This window comes from Grammomys surdaster, unplaced genomic scaffold (assembly GCF_004785775.1).
Source record: "Grammomys surdaster isolate TR1022 unplaced genomic scaffold, NIH_TR_1.0 237, whole genome shotgun sequence".
Classification (NCBI taxonomy): Eukaryota; Metazoa; Chordata; class Mammalia; order Rodentia; family Muridae; genus Grammomys; species Grammomys surdaster.
This window is the reverse complement of record NW_021604682.1, coordinates 1,734,370-1,753,285: the sequence shown is the minus strand read 5'-3', so window position 1 is coordinate 1,753,285 and position 18,916 is coordinate 1,734,370. Positions and strand designations below refer to the sequence as shown.

Here is an 18,916-nt window from a genome sequence, read left to right as displayed (position 1 = left end):
AACAAATACAGGTGAAAAGTAACAAATGCAGGAGAAAAGTAACAAATGCAGGTGAAATGTAACAAATGCAGGTGAAGACTCAGAGAAAGTGGAAGGCTTGCAAGCAGTTTCCACATGAGACTATGCAGCTGGTTCAGAAAGCAGGTCTCTGATAACACTAAAGCTAGGAGAGCTTGCAGAGACACCTGGGCACAAGGGCATGGGATGCAGGGATGGGGTATCCTCTCAGAGGCAAATGGGAGGGACAAGAGAGAGAAGAACTCTGCAAGGAGGGACCTGGGAGGGGGGCAACATTTGGCATGTAAATAAATAAAATAATTAATAAAAAATCTCAAGTGGGCTGCAAGAGCCAACAGTGAATCAGAAGAAACCAGGTGTCATTTCAAAAGATGATCTGTGAACACAGAAAACATCTCTTAAGTTAAAACCTGATGACTTCAGGTTTGAGGAGGGCAGAGGCAGGAAGATCACTGATGCTTGATGGCTTCCAGATGATATGAAATACAATGAAATAAAAATAAAATAAATAGGTGAAGAGATCAGAATATCTCGAGATTCATACAAGGTAAGGTAACTCGCACCAAATCGAAAGTATAGAAATTCTGGAACAAGTGCTGTACACAGAGGAAGGAGGAAGTTTTATATACAAGAGTATGGTACAGTGCCTGAAAGCAGTAGGTCAATGGAGGAGAATGGAGGAGGAGCCAGTCATATCCACATAGCAAACCAGCAAACACCCAGCACCACCATGAGGACAAAAGGATATGACTGACTTAAATTACCATCAGCCAGAACAACCAAAACAAAATCACAAGCAACAGAAAACCCTTCTCACTTACAATAGTGAGCTCAATGCCTTTAGCTCACCAATTTAAAGACACACACTAGTGGACTGGGTTTAAACAAAACACTGACCCGCTTATGTGTTGACTCCAAGAAGCAAACATCTAAAGACAGAGTGTCAAAGGTTAGAAAGCAATCTATAAAGTGACATGAAGCCATAAACAAGTTGGCATAGCAATGATCATCTCTGATAATGAAGATTTAAACCCCTAACCTAATCAGAAGAGATAAAGAAGGCAACTACATATTAGTAAAGGAGCAATTCATTAAAGCACATAGCTTTGTAAATATTTATATGCTGAGTCTTGCTCTCAGTGTCATAAGAGAACCTTTAAGGAAAAAATGACCACATACACCCAAACTCGATAATTATGGGGGACTTCAGTAGTCTACAGATCTACAGATCCTTTAAATCAAAACCAGAAAAGGAATCTTGGAGCTAGATCACACTGAAGATAGATTGGCTGGAACAGCTAAAAGGGACAAAGATAAGACAGGAAAACGTTATCTATTTTTATCTGCATATGACACGGTTTCATACTGAAAAGATTCCATGGTGTTCACCTTTAAAAAGAAAAAAACCTACTGGATCTGATAAATACTTTCAGTAAGTAACAAGATACAAAGCCAACATATAAAATCCAGTACCTTTGTATTCACCAACAGTGAAAAGAGATTGAGAAAAATACCCCATTCATCATAGCCTCAAAAATCCCTAGGACTAAACCTTACCAAGGAGGTGAAAGGCTTCTTTCTATAGGAGAAACCTCAAGACATTGAATGAAATAAGTGGAGGAAAACCTTGGTAATGCAAAGACCTTCTGTGCTCCTTGAGCAGTGTAATTAATGTTGTGAACACGGCTATAGTCTCAAGAGCAATCTACAGATCCGGTGCGATACTGATCAAACTACAGTGACATTTCCCACAGAACTAAAATACAGTCCTCGTGCTTGTATGGAAGCACAGACAGATAGACACACACAACCTATGAGTAGCCAAAGAAATTTTAAGCATAAAGAGTACAGCTAGAGAGACACATCATGTTACTTGACCTGTAATTATACTTCAGAGCCACAGTAATAAAGACAGCACGTTCCAGGGAAGGCTAATGTTAGACGGGAGACAAACTCACAAAGCTATGGACACCAAATCTTACCAGGGGCATCAAAAAACCAAAAAAGAATAAAATGGTCTTTAACAAATGGTACTGGCAAAATTGGATATACATCCTCAGGAATGAAAATAAATCCATATGTCTTACACGATTGCATATTTTACATACCAAAGCAGACCCAGCCTCCAGGTTTTTCCAATTGCATCAGAGACCTTGATTTAAACCTGGAAATGAGGGACTGGAGAGAGGGGTGAGTGGTTAAGAGCACAGACTGCTGTGTACCAGAGTTCCTGAGTTCAATTCCCCGCAACCACATGGTGGCTCACAATCATCTGTAAAGAGATCTGATGCCCTCTTCTGGTGTGTCTGAAGACAGCAACAGTGTACGCATATATATAAAGTAAAACAAGTCTTTGAAAAAAAAAGAAAGAAAGAAAAAGAAAAAGCCGGGCAGTGGTGGCACAAGCTTTTAATCCCTGCACTTGGGAGGCAGAGGCAGGCGGATTTCTGAGATCGAGGCCAGCCTGGTCTACAGAGTGAGTTTCAGGACAGCCAGTGATACACAGTGATACACAGAGAAAACAAAACAAAACTTATTTTTGTTTGGTTTCAGATTGGGACAAGTGTATATTTTACATACCAAAGCAGACCCAGCCTCCAGGTTTTTCCAGAATCTCTCAGTCCTTTCTTGGCTTGACCTGCCCCCCAATCCTGAACCTTCTAGCCAAGGATCTGAGCTTCCCCCTGCCCCCAGAAACTCCTCTTTAAATAATCCAGACATTTTGGCCTCCTAGGCTCCACCTCTCCCTCCCCCCTCTCTTTTCTTCTCCTTCTCTCTGTACACACCTCCTTTCATTCTTTCTCTCCCCTCCCCTATCCTCCCACTCCCCATGGTTACTTCTCTGACCTTGGTCCTTGGGGCCAGTGAACTTGACAGATAACAGTGTCCCAATAATCCTGTATTCAATATAATCTAATCTGGCTTGAATTGTCTCATTTCACCAGGAGAGAATAAATTATCCATTTTTATCATAGAAAAAAAATTTAAACACTCCATATAATAATTTGAAAGAAGCAGACATGAATTATCCATTTTTATCATAGAAAAAAATTTAAACACTCCATATAATAATTTGAAAGAAGCAGACATGCCAATGTATCAAACAAACACTCAAACACACAGTCTTTAAAAGCAAAGTATAATTTAATCACCATACAAATATATACAATTATACTGAGTCAGGCAGACCTGGCTATTGCCAGGTAACTGTGAGGCAGAGCCTAGAAAGAAATGCTAACACAGACTACTCATTATTGCTTGCTGCTTTTATTCAATTAAATGTTTTACCCATCCTTGTATGGCTCTATGGGAAAACATGTTTTGATGAAGATTTTATATGGCTGGGAGATTCTCTTCAGCGATTCTTGAACCTTTATACAATCAGTGCATTTTAAAGTCTTGATTTATGGCTTTCTTGTTACTGAAAAAAATGCCACCATATTGGAGCATAGTATTGGTGTAACCTGAGTTACAGTCACTTTATTTGCCTCAAGAATCTTTTATTTAGGGTCTGGAGAGATTGCTCAGTGGTTAAGAGCACTGACTGCTCTTCCAGAGTCCCTGAATTTAATTTCCAGCAACCACATGATGTCTCACAACATCTGTAATGTGATCTGATGCCCTCTTCTGGTTTGTTTGAATAGAGTGACAGTGTACTCACATACATAAAATAGATAAGTCTTTAAAAAAATCTTTTATTCTACTTGAAATGAGCGCTATGATTTTCTATGAACAAGTGTGAGGCGAAAGAAAGAGGCCTCTGGATTAGGACAGGAAAGGAGAGAGGAGAGAGAGAGAGCGGAGAGGGGAGAGACAGAGACACGTACACAGAGGATCCATGAACTTAATTTAGGCTCAATAGTGAAAGGAATTCCACTCTAACCGTACAGAAATTCTGGAATCTGGAGTGTATACAGGCAACCCGAAAAGTTTTTCTTCTCCTCCATCAGTCACGGTACACGTTGGGGTCACGAGGCACACAAGTAATGAGGAAAGGACCTTGGAAGTCAGAGTAAACCAAAGGCAAGGCAATTTCATTCGCTTCAAGGGACAGGGTGGGGGGTGGGGGAGGGGCGATTCTTCTAACCCATTAGGGTCTCAGTCAGTCTCGGGAGCTGACAGGAGAACCTTGAAAGAGCTCAGGCAGTCTCCTTTTGAAGCATGAACCTACTAGCTGATGTTCAGGGTATAATAACGAGGGAATTCATAAACTGAAGAGGGTTAGTTCTCAGGCCCAGGGTGTGGTGGGTAGCAAGATCATGGACAGGCTCAAGGGTATTCTAAGGCAGCCGACTTATCTCAACATTTATGGGGCTCACTCAGGCCAGGTAGTGTAAGGCTGAGAACATACAGGAAGATGGGAGGGGGGCAGGAAACCAATGCCTGGAATCTGGGCTCTTCAGAGCACTGCTGGGAAATCATTTTGAGAGAATTCTTTCTGAGTCTGCAGCTTAAAGAGTCAAAATTCTATACTTTGTCTTTGTCCTATCACTAGGAACACACTGGAAAGACCAGGTACGAACAGTCAGTGCAGTCCACAAGAGCTGGTCTACTACAAAGACTTTGAGAATGAGATGTTTGGGTGACAATAGTTCACTACTTGTGTTAGAACACATTCTAGAGTGGACTTTTTAGGGGCGTTCTGGGGGCTTTCGAGAAAACTCCAAGAAAACAAGAGTGTCACATCCTGTTTCTTCAAAATACTGAATTGTTCTTGGAATGTGCTTCTGTGCCTCTCCCAGGTGTATTCGGATAGCAGTGAGTTCACTTCAGATTACTCATCACAAGTGGCTGTTGTCATTCCTTTATACGCCTCTACAGAAAAACATGATTGTATACTTTATGCATGATATTCTGAACCCTCTGAGCATAAATTGTCTGATGCTCTGAATAAAGTTGGCCATTGCATGGATCCTTAGCCCAACTCCATTCCCTCAGGTCCCAACCGCCTCTAGAACAGTGACAAGCCATGGGAAGTCACCATGGGGTAAGGGAGACAGAGGAGAGGGAGAAAAGAAAGCAAGAAAGTACTCACTCAGAAGGAAAAAAAGTGGGGAATAAGAAGAGGAGAAACATCTGGGTTACAAAGCAAAGAGCATGTAGGGGAAGGGCAGCTCAACCCCTGGGCTGGAAAGTTCAGGGTTGGGGGCAGGACATGCCAGGTAGGGACTGAGGGATGCTGGGAGAACCTGAAGGTCAGGTCTGCTTTGTTGTATAAAATATGCACATCAGCTCCTCCTCCGGGTTGGAAACCAAACAGCCCAGAAAAAGAATGATCCCAAAGTAGACATGTAACAAATAAGACAAAAAGTAAAGACGTAAGGCATAAATCAAAGGTTGCTGCTTGTGAAAGCCAACCAGAAATCCTGGTAAAACTGTGACGATATTTAAAATGAGCCAGTGTCTTGAGGTTTTGAAGCAGTGTCACTAATAAAGTAACCCAGGCTGGCCTAGAACTCACAATCCTGAGTCACTCTCCAGAGTGCTATTAGAAGAAAGTCTCAGCACATCTGACTGAAGGTTTGCAAAATTAAAGTCCTGAACAGAGCAAAGGGAAACCTTGTGTTATTTTTGCTTTGGTTCAGTTTGATTTGTTTACTTGTTTAGACAGGGTCTCACTTGTAGCCCTGCCTGACTAGGAATTCAGAGATCCATCAGCCTCTGCCTCCCAAGAGCTGAGATTAACGGTGTGTGTCACTATACACAGCAAAAATTTTCTTTAGTAAGGAAAAAATACTAATAATCAGTGGGTGTTAAGTATCCAACAAAATACAACCACTCTCTTTAAAGATACTAAAACGAAAATTGAAATTCTTAAGCATGAAGAAAGGTCATAGCCATGGACCTTTGAGAACAAGTCTCATTTAAAACCAAGATCAACTCGGTCTAGGAGATGACTCAGTAGATAAAGGCGTAATGGCCCAAGAATCCTGACCACTGACACGCAGGAGACAGCAGCCACTGTAATGAGCAAGCCTGTTGGGGAGAGATGGTGTTGGACTCTAAGATCCAAAACCCGGGGACATGCTCCCACAGAAACACATGGAAGGGACTCGCTGCAATAGCATGAGATTTAATGGTACTAGTGCACTAGGACTCTCCAGCATGAAGGCAAGAGAGCCCCGAACAAAAGCTGTGAGGAGTTCTTATACAGAGTTCATGAGGGCAACCACAAAGTCTGACCTTTCTAGGTCTGGTCTCAAGGTGACTAAGATTCGTACATTACTTTTATGAAAATAAGTGTCCTAAAAGGTTGCCCAGGTTTACCACATTAAGGGCTGTTTCCTGACCACCTCCCATCCTGGCGCCCCTTTCCTGGAACATGCCTATGTGCTCTGGGCCCTCCTCACCCGCAGGTGGATTCCTTCCCCTGTGGTCTGAGGAATGTTAATCAGTCTCTCCCTTCCTCCTCTGAATGTTAATCTAGCAAGTGTCCTCTGACTGAGGAATGTGCCCCTCCTGGGATGTGTCCTGGGACAGTGGGATTCTTTCAAATTTAAGTTCAAACCGAGACATGAAAGTCCTACATTCCCCTCTTTTTCTTGTGGGTGATTCCAATGCTGGAATCACAAGCTGTCATTTAACTTTGGGTATACGCACCCTAAGCCCCACCCTCTAAGGCTGTATCTGGGACACAGTTTAGATTCAGAAGTCTCTAATCTCTGACATTTGAGTACTCTCTACCCCTGTGCCTCTAGGGTAGGTATATTTCAGGAGTCAAGGCCTCCTGCTCTTTGGCCTTATAGAACAGCAGGTGATCTTGAGCTTGAGGGGGTTGCTCAGGTGTCTGGCTGCTCTCCAGTTGGCATCAGGCGCAGGTGCTGGTCTGAGTTATATGAAGTCAGGCAGTTACTCCATCTACTTCAATGGAGGTCAGGATGGTCAGCAGCACCAGGAACAGCCTCTTATTAGCCTGAAAAGTCACTTCTGGGGAGGGGGGGTGAGTCAAGAACTGAGTTAAGAGAGTAGAGGTCCAACACAAGAGGGGCATTCTGGGCACAGAACAGGGACAGGACAAGGGACACCACCCAGCCAGCACCAGTTTCCGAGGGCAATTTAGTTAAGGTCTCTTTTTAAGGTTTTGTTTATTTTCTCTATCTGCCCTGAGATCTGGGGACAGTATGAACAACGGAGCTTACAATTAGTCCCCAATATCTCTGACAATTCCTGACTTACCTTAGAAACAAAAGCAAGACCGTTATCTAATTCAATTACCTTGGACACTCGAAAGCTCGAGTAGATTTCTTCTAATATATTCTTGGTTACCAGAATAGCTGTTTCCTGCTTGGTGGGGACCCCCCCAACCCATCTAGAGATAATATCTACAAATATTAGAGAGTATCTATATTTTCTTGGCCTAACTTCCGCAAAATTGGTCTCTTAATATACTCTAGACTGTCCTCCCCAGATATTTTTTCTGTTTACTCTAAGCCTCATAAGCCATTGCTTGCTGGCATATCTTACACCGTTTTATTATCTCTCTGGCCTGAAACCTGAGTTCCATCATATACTTTAGATCCCTTGACTGCTAGGATGTACTTATCTCTCAAGAGTCTTTCTGTGTATTTAGCCTAGTAAGTCTTTTGTTTGTTTTCTGAGGAGTATAGTTCTCCCTTCTTATGTGCACCATTGTCCTTTTTCTCTAGGTAATAGCTGGCAGGTGGCTAGCAATCCGAGTTCTTTCTTCTTCTGTGTGTTTTAAGTGAGGCCATTTCTAGTCTCAATCTCCAGTGGATGTCTCTTGTAGGCCTATAACCAGGACAGGCTCCTGCATAGTCATTTTTTTAAGCCACTTGATCTGTCTGGTTATTGCCTTGGGCCACTGAGTCACCTTCCTTTTGGTGTCCTGGGCAATGAATACTCATAGTTGCTGGCTTCATCAGGGCATCTAAGTGATCTAAGATTTCTTCTAATATGAACAGTCTTTTCTCTTGGTATATAGCCCTGTGGACATGGGCTGTGGCAAAGGCATACCTGTTGTCCATGTAGATGTTAACTTTTTCACCAGCTCCAAGTTCCAAGGCTGCTTTCTGCATGGACGAGCCTGGAGAGGGAAGTAGGAGTTCAGTCCTGATGACATTTGTACAGTCCACTGCAGCAGCACCAGTTTGTCTCTGACCAGCATGGAGAAAACTGCTCCAATCTGTAAAGCAGGTTCCCTTGCTCCTGGCAGGGGTCAGTAGGAGAAGTCTTTTTTTCTACCTGTGGGTTCTCCTTTTGGGCCAGCTAGTTGCAGCCCATTGAGCAGGAAGTGTATCTGGGCCCCCATCCTGGGGAGTAAGTCTCGACCCAACAGAGGGTAGAGATAGTCTGGGATGACCATAAATGAATGGGATACCCAGTCCATCTCTTGGTCCACCATTTTTTGGGTAGTCCATGAACACATTTTGGTATCAGTAGCTCCTTGGGACCAAGATCTTTTCTTTGGAAATGGGGCCATCAGCTTGGAGGAGGACCGAGTGTTGAGTCCGCGTGTCCACCAAGAGTTGGGTGAGTCCAAGCCCCATCTACCCTAATTACTGTCTTCACTCAGAACTAATACCTTTGCCATTTGGAGTGTTTTTCCCAAGGCCTGGGATTTCCTGACCCTGGCTTCCATTTGCTAGGCCACTCTCAGGCTCAGCAGCTGGCTCCTTTGCTTGCAATGTGCACACTGGTCCTTTTCAAGGAGTTTTCTATCTCCCTTTGATTGGAGTCTCCATTCTCTGCTTTCCCTTAACTACTATAGCCAAGCTTCTCTGTAAATTTCTTTCCTGTCACCTTTCTTTTTCTCATCTCTCTTTTATCTTTTTATGTCTACCTGCTATTGTAGACTTTCTCAGCAACCTACAATAAGTTTTTTAACGACTTATCCTGCAGTCCCTCTAGCCTCTGAAGCTTTTTCCTGGTATCTAATAGCCTTGCCAACACTGACAGAATGTTTCTGTGAGCTATTTTAGAAAGGCTGTGGGCAACTCATCTGATCCCTACTTAACCTCACGTGCCTTGGTCAAAATTAGTGGGGCCTCAGGTAGCCCCTTTGAGAACTGCCGATGGAATCTGGCATGGGCTTTCAGGTGCCCATTACCTTCTGTCACATGAAGGCTCCAGTCAAGTCTGATCAGAAGTAACCCACTATTGACCATGGTCTGGTCAATTGATGGTGCCCCCATGTCTGAGAGAACATTCCTTTTTTTTTTTTTTCTGGTATTCTCTCTTGCTCTTCAGTCCCGAAGAGCACTCCTGACAGCCAGAACCTACAAGGGTCTTGGAGAAGAAAGGCTTTTATCGGGGGAAGGGTGTTCTTCTGCTAAATTTATCCAGGTAACTATATAGGGAACTTGGTCTGAGTGCCCGAGGGATCTTGACCTAAAGATTTTTTTTCTATTACTGCTTTGATCACCTGTATGAATGTCACTATGAGTAGCTACCCTAAGTAGAGAGTAACTAACTTACCCTTTTTTACTATAAATTAGTATCTGTACAAAAAACGGAGACCTAGTCTTTTGGCTCTCTGACTTACGACAGCCTGTAACTTTTTACATCAGGTGACCTGCCTGCAAGCAGTTTTGCTGTTTCAGAATTTCCAAGCTGGAGTCACATGACTTGTCTCAGCACTACTCAATCACACACTTTTTTTTTTCTTTTCTTAAAATAAAAAAATATATAACTATAACTCTCAGGTGAATAATCACACCAGGGCTGTTTTGTCCAGAAGCCATGGCTCAGAGAAGTTGTTCTTCTCCTCCACCAGGTTCTTAATCACCTGGGCCCTGCCTATCTTTTTGTGGGTGCCCCAGCCATGGAGAGCAGGGGGCAGACTGGGAGCTGTAGCCACTGTGTTGTGGCTCTTCCCCCCCTCTGTTGTCTGGGTTCTCATACCAGAAGGGGGCAGAGGCCAGGGTCTCCACGAGTGGCAGGTGGGAAGCCACAGGGCTGCTATAGTAGTGACCCTAGTGTTGTAGCCCAGCCAGGAACGCCAGGCAAGGCAGTTCTCTTGCACTGCCCTACCGTCGCCTCCACTGACAGCAGAGGCACAGAGCTTTCTTCTCTTGGCAGCCAGCCTGCACAGCCTGGTGGTTCAAGGGCACCACACTAGGGGAGCTATAAGCTGTTGCCCACTGAGTGCAGGCTGGGCAAAGGCGCCCTCCGTGCAGTGCCACCTGGAAAACACCCTACGCTCAGTGGGTGGCTGGCTGAACCATGGTGTCTGCTCACCAAAGGACCTGCCTCTCTGCTCTGCAGCAGCTCTCTGCACCAGCTCCATCTCCTCCTCTGCCAGTGGCCATGTTACCTCTTTTTTAACCTTCTTCTAATAGTTAATTAGGATGTTTAACACAGTAGATTCAGTCCAAAATAACATCAGTCAAAGTCCAATAACACATAGAACAACAACCAACACACAGACAGTTCACCAAGAAAACAGAGAAAAACAACATAGTCAGCTCACCCCGTCATGGGTGGTGCATAAACCAGGTGATATAGACAGTTCTCGCCCCTGTCACAGGTGCAGAAACCAGGTTACACAATCAAGACATAGAAAAACTGCCGGTGGAAGAATCCAATAACCAGATGACTTAGCCAGCCTATGCTGGACCTAATTTAACATATTCAGACCACTTGGCCAGCCTATGCTGGATCAAATCTAACAGGTTCAGATGACTTGGCCAGCCTATGCTGTACCAAATCTAACAGATTCCAAAAGGATCGGGGTCCTCCCGACCCCCTCCAACACCACAAGCAATCAACAACACAAACAAAATACACAAACAAAATCAGACATGGACATCTAACATGAGACTGCCACAAGAGAGCAACAGATGCTTTCCTAAACGGCAGTGGCTGCGAAACCACCTTCAGACAGAGAAGATTCATTCCCAAACCTATCTCCCAGACAGACTCTGGAGCATCCTCCAAAGTCTTGTGGCCTGTAAAGTGTGGGTACATCTACCCTTCCCATCCTTCCACTCCCATGAATTCCCTCCTGGAACTTGCAACCTGACCTTATCCAAGGGTCCTTGAAATCTGACCCTATCCCTTTGCCCACTACAGCACTCGAGAGAACAGGTCCTGTCCCTTATTGGGGCAGTGCAAGAGAGCTGGCCCCAATGGCATGAGTGCCAGGCAGCCAGCTGTCCTGATTCTTGCCAGCTACCACCGGCAGGAAGCTGGTTCTGTTCCTCACCTAAGCAAAGCAGGAGAGCTGGTGGGCAGAACAACTCAGTTTCCACCCAGGCCCAAATTCAGGGCTTTGAGTTGGTCCACCCCAACATCTACCCCAAGGATGAACTGCTGGAGCATGTGAAACTGCAGGATCTTCATGACACAGGGCAACATTCTGGAGTCTGGGTGAGGATCCAGGATTGATGGTATAGAAGCCAGGGGCCTCAAACCAGGCCGGGGACTCATTGCAATGAACGTTCCAAGTAAAGCTGTTTGGTCAAAGTGTGACACACCACAGCTTCTACGGTGGGATGTTTTGGATTTTTCAAGAGTTTTTTGTTTGCTTGCCTTTTGTGCCGTAGCAGGGGGATCAGTTTGGGCAGTGGCAGGGGACAGGAGAAGTGGGTAGGCAGAAGCCAGAGCCCTGGACCTCCTTTAGCAGTAAACAACCATCTGTACTCCTTAGGAGCATGCTTTAGTGAAACAGAAATGTACAGTGGAGCTACAATACAGAAATCCAGGCTGGAGACATTCAACACAGGTCTAAGAAGGTTCTCACCTTTACCATAGACAGTACATAAGCCTGCAGACTCATATCATAAACAACAGATTTTCCACCAGAATTAGTGGGACAAATACACTTTCTACACCTAAAGGAAAGGTACAGGGTAAAGAGTATGATGTGGCAAAAAACAAAAATCACTGAAAAGGCCTATCAAAATAGCCAAGAGGCAGATCACAGCGAATCAATCATCAAGCACAGGGCAAACCATAGATACTCACAACCTCTTGTCTTCCTCAGCCTTAAGAGCCAGGGCAAGGCCTGGGCATAACCTCTTCCCATTTTTTTTCATGGAATCTAGGGAAACTTCACTAAACTGAGGAAGGAAAAATGGAACACTAACATCTAAGGAACCTGTCCCCACTGCCTCCTTTGTTGTTAAGGGACAGAGTCTTGCTGTGTAATTTGGAACTCACTGAAAAGCCCAGGCTGACTCTCAGCTCCAGATCTTCCTGCCCCAGCCTCTCAAGAGCTCTTATTACCAGTGTGTGCTACCACACCCAGCAAGATAAGGTACCTTTAAAGAAAGGAACAGGACACTCAAGAGTTTTGAGTCCAGTGTCTATTACCAGCGTCCACCCAGATTCCTTGAGGGATGAGCAGCAGCAGCTGGTCACCTGGGCTGGGCTGGAGGGACAACAGAAGGACAACAGCCCAGGCTCAAGGACACGGCCCTGGAGATTTACAGAAAGGGTCAATGCTACTGAAGTTGTTGAAGACCAGTTCTCAGAGGGTGTTCTACAGTTCTACATAAAGTTGCTCCTCCACAGGCTAGTGACAGCTAAGTAGTATGAGGGACAGGAGAAGGCAAGTCTTCATTTAGGACATATCTTGCACACGAAAGTGCTTCAAGTAAGACCCAAGCAATATTAGTGTGATCAACTTGGAGATTATACAGACATTATCACCACTTAAATATGAGACAAGACACAGATTGTGACTAGGGGTCTAGTTCAGTGGCAGAGCCCTTGCGTGGTACATGTAAGGCCCTGGGTTTAATCCCACCAACATATACATATACATCATACACATCACATACATCTACATCATATACATATACATCATATACATGTACACATATACATCATATACATATACATCATATACATATACACATATACATATACATCATATACATATACACATATACATATACATCATATACATATACACATATACATATACACATATACATCATATACATATACATTATATACATATACATCATATACATATACATCATATACATATACATCATATACATATACATCATATACATATACATCATATACATATACATCATATACATATACATCATACACATATACATCACATACATCTATATCATATACACATATATATTACATATATACACACATACATTATATACATCAATAGCAACATACACACATCATACAATCAATACATATTCATATACCAGACATATATATCATATACATTATATATACACACATATACAAGTACATAAATATATATAATGTTTTTCACTGTTAGCAGAGACTAACATCTAGGTTTGTGAGACAGTCATGAAAGAAAGACAAGGGTTCAAGTCCCAGTTGGGGAAGAAGTAAATATAGAATGAAATAGAGCTTTTAAATCTTCTGTGGCTACATTAGGTCTTTCTCAGGGATGGTGTCTTAGTTAGGGTTTCCAATGCTGTGAAGAAAGACCACAATCAAAAAGTATTATAAAGGACATTTAATTGGGGCTGGCTTACAGGTTCTGAGGTTCAGTCCATTATCATCAAGGCAAGAAGTACAGCAGCATCCAGGTAGGCATGTTGCTACAGAGGCTGAGAGTTCTATGTCTTCATCCGAAGGAAGTCAGGAGCAGACTGTTGTCAGGAAGCTAAGAGGAAGGTCTCAAAGCCCATTCCCACAATGACAAACTTCCTCCAACAAGGCCACATTTCCTAATAGTGCTACTTTCTGGGCCAAGCATATTCAAACCACCACAGATGGCTAGGCACCAAATGACACTAAAGAAAGACTCAACCCATTAGATGTCTTTGAGGACTCAAAGTGGATGAGGAAGACTTCTACATCCTTTCCCTAGAAACTCTGGGAACACAGACTGCATCGGCTTGCATCAACCACCTATTGAGTACCTAAACTGTCTTAGTTAGGGTTTCATGGCTGTGAAGAGACCACATGACCAAGGCAACTCTTATAAAGGAAAACATTTCATCTGGGCTGGCTTACAGTTTCAGAGATTCAGTCCATTATCATCATGGAGGGAAGCATGGCAGGATGCAGGCAGACGAGGTGCTGGAGGAGCTGAGAGTTCTACATCTTGATCCAAAGGCATCCAAGGGTTTTTGAATCCACTCTAGGTATGGCGAGTGGAGGTTGAGCATGGGACCTAAAAGCCTACCTATACAGTGACATACTTCCTCCAACAAGGCCACGCCTACCCCAAGAAGGTCATATCTCCTAGTAGTGCCTAATAGTTCCTATGGTCAATTATTGAAACCCATGAATCTATGGGGATCAAGCCTATTCAGATCACCACATGAACTATTTCTTATTAATCCTGCCATTCCAATGCACTGTCTCCTCTTGCCTTCATCTCTTGCTGTGGCCTCCTCCAAGCTGCCTAAAAACAGTCTTTTCCTAGCTGTCTTCAGAACAAGATCTAGAACTTTCAGCTCTTCCATCACCTTGTCTGCCTGGATGCTTCCCTTACCATGACACTGTCAGAGATTGCCCCCTGCTGTTGGCACTTGTGATAAAAGGTTTTCCTAGCTGGGTAGTATTGGCTCATACCTTTAATCCCAGCACTTGGGAGGCAGAGGCAGGTGGATTTCTCAGTTCGAGGTCAGCCTGGTCTACAGAGTGAGTTCCAGGACAGCCAGGACTACACAGAGAAACCTTGTCTAGGAAAAAAAAAGGTTTCCCTTACTATGCTTCTATATTTTTTTTGGCTAGGAAGTGTAACTTTTGTATGTCACTACCGATCGGTCCCCTCTTGTGATTTCACAGGTTGTCTACCTTAACTCTGTTAGTTGGTGGATGTCACCACACTCCTTTCTATAGCTAGGGAAGGGTTTCTATATGTCATATGTATACTTTATATACATTTATCTATGTATGTAGGGGTCTCTCCAAATGCCAGGGCCAACAGGGTGATGATCCACATGTGCCAAAAAGAAAATCCAGTTCAACATGATTCGGTAGAATGTGTTGGTTGAAATTTCTACAGTGTGACCCTGGGTAGCTTATTTTAGATGTATTTAAGTATAGTAAAACTTTGGGGGAAAGTTTCCTGATGTAACACCATCCCCCTTGAACAAGGAGGCATAACTACACTGAACATGACCACTTCTCAAAGTACATGTTACTTCTTCCATGAAGATGGGTTCTAGAGATGGGCTACATGCATTGCCTTAAGGGCACATGGGATGATCTGGTGTGGTCTCAGTCACTCTGATAGTGGAGGTCACTTGGGCTCTTAGCCACCTCTGTACTGGTTTGGGATCTTGGGGGAGCCCCTGGCTGTACAGATAATGCAAAAGTCATCTAGACCATTAATGATCTCCAGTCCTACTCGTGGGAATTTGTTATGATCTGGCAGTGTAAATAGCAAAGAAAACCAGGCTATTAGCCACTTCTATTCCCAGCCTCATGGATGGAAAAGTAAGTTATATGTTTCATTGAAGAGACAATCCTCTCTCTCTCTCTCTCTCTCTCTCTCTCTCTCTCTCTCTCTCTCTCTCTGTGTGTGTGTGTGTGTGTGTGTTTATCTATGAATGTATATATACATGTGTGATTTATGTATATATGCTTTGAATGTATTAAGCCATAGGTATTAAATATATATAGTCAACTACAAACACACACACATACACATACACACATGTGTCTAACAACTCTGTTTTGAAAAATGAATAGAAGTCTTGACCTCTTATAGGAGAGGATTCTTATTTCCTTGACATGTGTCATTAACCCAGACAACCAATATCATCTTCTGATGCCTGTATATCTATCAATTAAACTTGAGCCACAATTGCTCACAATAATTAAAAAAAGAATATAAAATAAGTCATAGACAAAATTTTAAAAGTTTTCGATGAACCCATTCAGGCTTGGAATGGTTAGAGCCCAGCTAGATCATTTGGAGGCTGTTTTTCAACTTGTGGAACATTCAAGATTCTGAAAAGTGTCATGCTTTTAACATTAGGGACTTGTTTGATTCTTCCCCATGTGGTTTCCTGGGTCAAGAGGTCTGTGTTCAGCCTTATTGAGGCCCCTGTTTAAACAAAATACTCATCTGAAGATGCTGTGAAAACAACAGCCCACAAGTCAGGATGATGTTCTTGGACCACCGAAGAAAGGACTCCAGTGGGGCTTCTTGAACAGCAAAGGAAAAGAAAAACCAGAAAATAGACACACTAATTGAACAATGTCCATAAACTCGACTCCATCTTTTCTGTAAACCTCCTCCACCTTGTTTAGTAAGACTTTCCAGAGACCTTGAAAGAAGGGAAATGCAGTTGCCATGTGACTTGGTCTCTGCCAAAATGCTTATGTGAGACCTTGCTAGACTGACCAATAACCCTCTCTTTCTCCACATCCAGGACTTTTTTTTTTAAATCATACACTGGGATTTAAAAGTAACTAATGAGGGCTGGAGACATGGCTCAGTGGTTAAGAGCGCTGACTGCTCTTCCAGAGGTCCTGAGTTCAATTTCCAGCAACCACATGGTGGCTCACAACCATCTGTAATGGGATCCAATTTCCTCTTCTGGTTTGTTTGAAGATGGTGACTGTGTACTCATAGGCATACATACAATAAATAAATTAAAAAAATAAGTCAACATGTAAAAGAATAACTAATGAAATTATAAGTTATCATGTATGAAAGGCAAAGTTGCAAAAATCACAGTTAAAAAGCCCTATTACAGCCTATGAGTCCTCTGGTTCTTTTGAGCATTGGACATGACCAATGAATGTGCCACTGTACATAAAAAAATATTCCTGGAAGGAGCGTTGAAATCCCATTCTTTGATCAGAATCCCACAACACCATGGTCTTGAACTATCATATAAATTTCATCCAAATTAAAAGTCCCAGAGTTATATAGTACGTTGGATACCTTGAAATAAATAGAGAATTAACCTTATTTTCAAGAGATAACTTTTTTGCCATAGAGAACACTGTATGTTTTATAAGGAGCCTTTGCCCAATGCTCACTCTGTTCTGCCCTTTGTGTCTTTCCCTCACTTCCTTACTCTCTTCCTAGTCTGCAGCTGAACCTGTCCAGTCTTGAGTGTGCTGTCTTTCCCATCAGTGAAGACTCTGCACATCAATTCCAGTTTGCACCCCATTTCTGATGTCTATCCCTTACTCTTACACACTACCAAGAACAGGACGAACGAAGGGTCAAGGTCCCAGAGCTTGAACACAGAGCAGAGGTTTAAGGTCCATGCATCCAAGATCTGCCCTGACACCTTGCTCCACTTGCCTGGGGGTTGATCATTAATCCAGTGCCTACATAAAGACAGGAGAGGGCATCCTTAGGAAGGGAGCAGAGCCTCCTGAAGCCATGGCTACCACATTGAGTCCCAGCACCGCGCCTCAGACTGAGGAGCCTCCTGTACTGTCAGAGCGCATTCGGAATGCTGCGGACATCTCTGTCATTGTCATCTACTTTGCAGCGGTGCTAGCTGTGGGGCTGTGGGTATGTGAGAACCACACCAGCTTCCGGGTGGGCCCTGGGCTTGGGGACAGTGTCTTAGGGTGGAAGAGGTGTGTCATGATAAACTGAGACGGTGATAGGTTGTTACTAACGTCGTTGTCTTTCTGTCTGGATCGTCTTCTGGTAGTAGTGCCAAGTGGGCTCATTTCTAAGACAACACACTTAGTTGTTTGAATAGAGGGAGGGCCGGGAATAAGAGATACAGTCTGTTTGCATCTCCTGCATCTGGCAAAGAGAGGGAAAAACATATTATCTCATTTTCTTTATTTCCATTTATTGTTTGAGTTTCTGACTTGGTGAGTTGGCCACTTAAATCACTTGTCTTCTCTCCATTTGTTTTCAGTATTGAATTCTGTGCTGCAAATTGTCACCCAACACATGACAGCACATTTCTTATCGTTTCCATGGTTGACAGCAAACAGCTGCTTTTCAGAGAGGATGGTGTCTTGAACTCCTCCTGGTTCTTGAACTCTGCTGAAAATTGGTCCATGCAGCACTTCTTGGAGAGTGTGTCTACTGCTCACACCCTGGCCCATGGGGCTGGAGCCTGAGGTGCACCTGCTGCTCTTTAACCCTCTTCTTTTCTTCCTTCCTCCTCAGGCAATGGTGAGAAGCAACAGAGGCACTGTTGGAGGCTTCTTCCTGGCTGGTCGTGACATGGCCTGGTGGCCGGTAAGTGGGCCAGAGATTGCTAGGGATGAATGGGGTGCGTGCCTGTGTGCACACGATCTTAAATACATTAATCAAACCTGCTCAGTCTATGGAATGTTACACATACGTGTGTGTTCAGAGTTGGTTGGTTGTAATTGGATGACCAATTGCATGCTTTTCATTGGGGAGGACTCTGTCTCCAGATCTCAGCATCCCTTAGTTGCCTGTAGTTCTTCATCCAGGTTCGAGGCCTCATGAGATTTTCTCTATCCACAATACCATGTCTACTGGTGTTGCCCTTCTTCAGGCCATGTTCAGGATGCCATGTTGATAAAATTCCATAAGTATAGCTTCTCTGACATTTCTAGGAGATATATAGTCATAGAAAACATCCTCTTCCTCTGGCTCTTACAATCTTTCCAACCCTTCTTCACCATGGATCCCCAAGCCTCATCTTCAAGGGTTGTGCTGTAGATGGATCAGTTGGTCCTGGGCTCAACAACTCTGTATTTTGATCAGCTGTGGTTTTCTGTAATGGATAAGACCTCTCTTGACTTTTGAGTCTTAAGAACAGAAGACAGAACTACATAGAGGGAGGTAAAGGGAAAGAATGGTCTATGATAAAGGTTGGCAAAGAAGCCCCTCATTCTGGAGTATGAAGTCCTTAAGTCTGATTAAGTTGCTAAATCTGATAAAGAGTACTAGCAGCTTTGGCCGAAGACAGGCTCGTTTCACAGACTACTGAGTAGTCAAAGTGCCCTTAAGGAAGGGTTCAATAAGCTTGTCTGATGAGCAAAATTGTAAGTGCATTGATTAGACTGTGTA

At 43.5% G+C, this 18,916-nt stretch overlaps 2 protein-coding genes across 2 annotated transcripts in view; one reads left to right on the top strand and one right to left on the bottom strand.

Annotated features, from left to right (window-relative positions):
- Positions 1-18,916, bottom strand: part of LOC114626547 (solute carrier family 5 member 4-like) — a 197,771-nt gene that overhangs the window by 68,232 nt on the left and 110,623 nt on the right. The gene's annotated exons all lie outside the window — the stretch shown is intronic.
- Positions 17,288-18,916, top strand: part of LOC114626506 (solute carrier family 5 member 4-like) — a 60,949-nt gene continuing 59,320 nt past the window's right edge. The window contains exons 1-2 of the mRNA XM_028773912.1: positions 17,288-17,422; positions 18,041-18,112. Of these exons, the coding sequence (XP_028629745.1) occupies positions 17,288-17,422; positions 18,041-18,112 (207 nt within the window). The remainder of the gene's footprint in view (positions 17,423-18,040; positions 18,113-18,916) is intronic.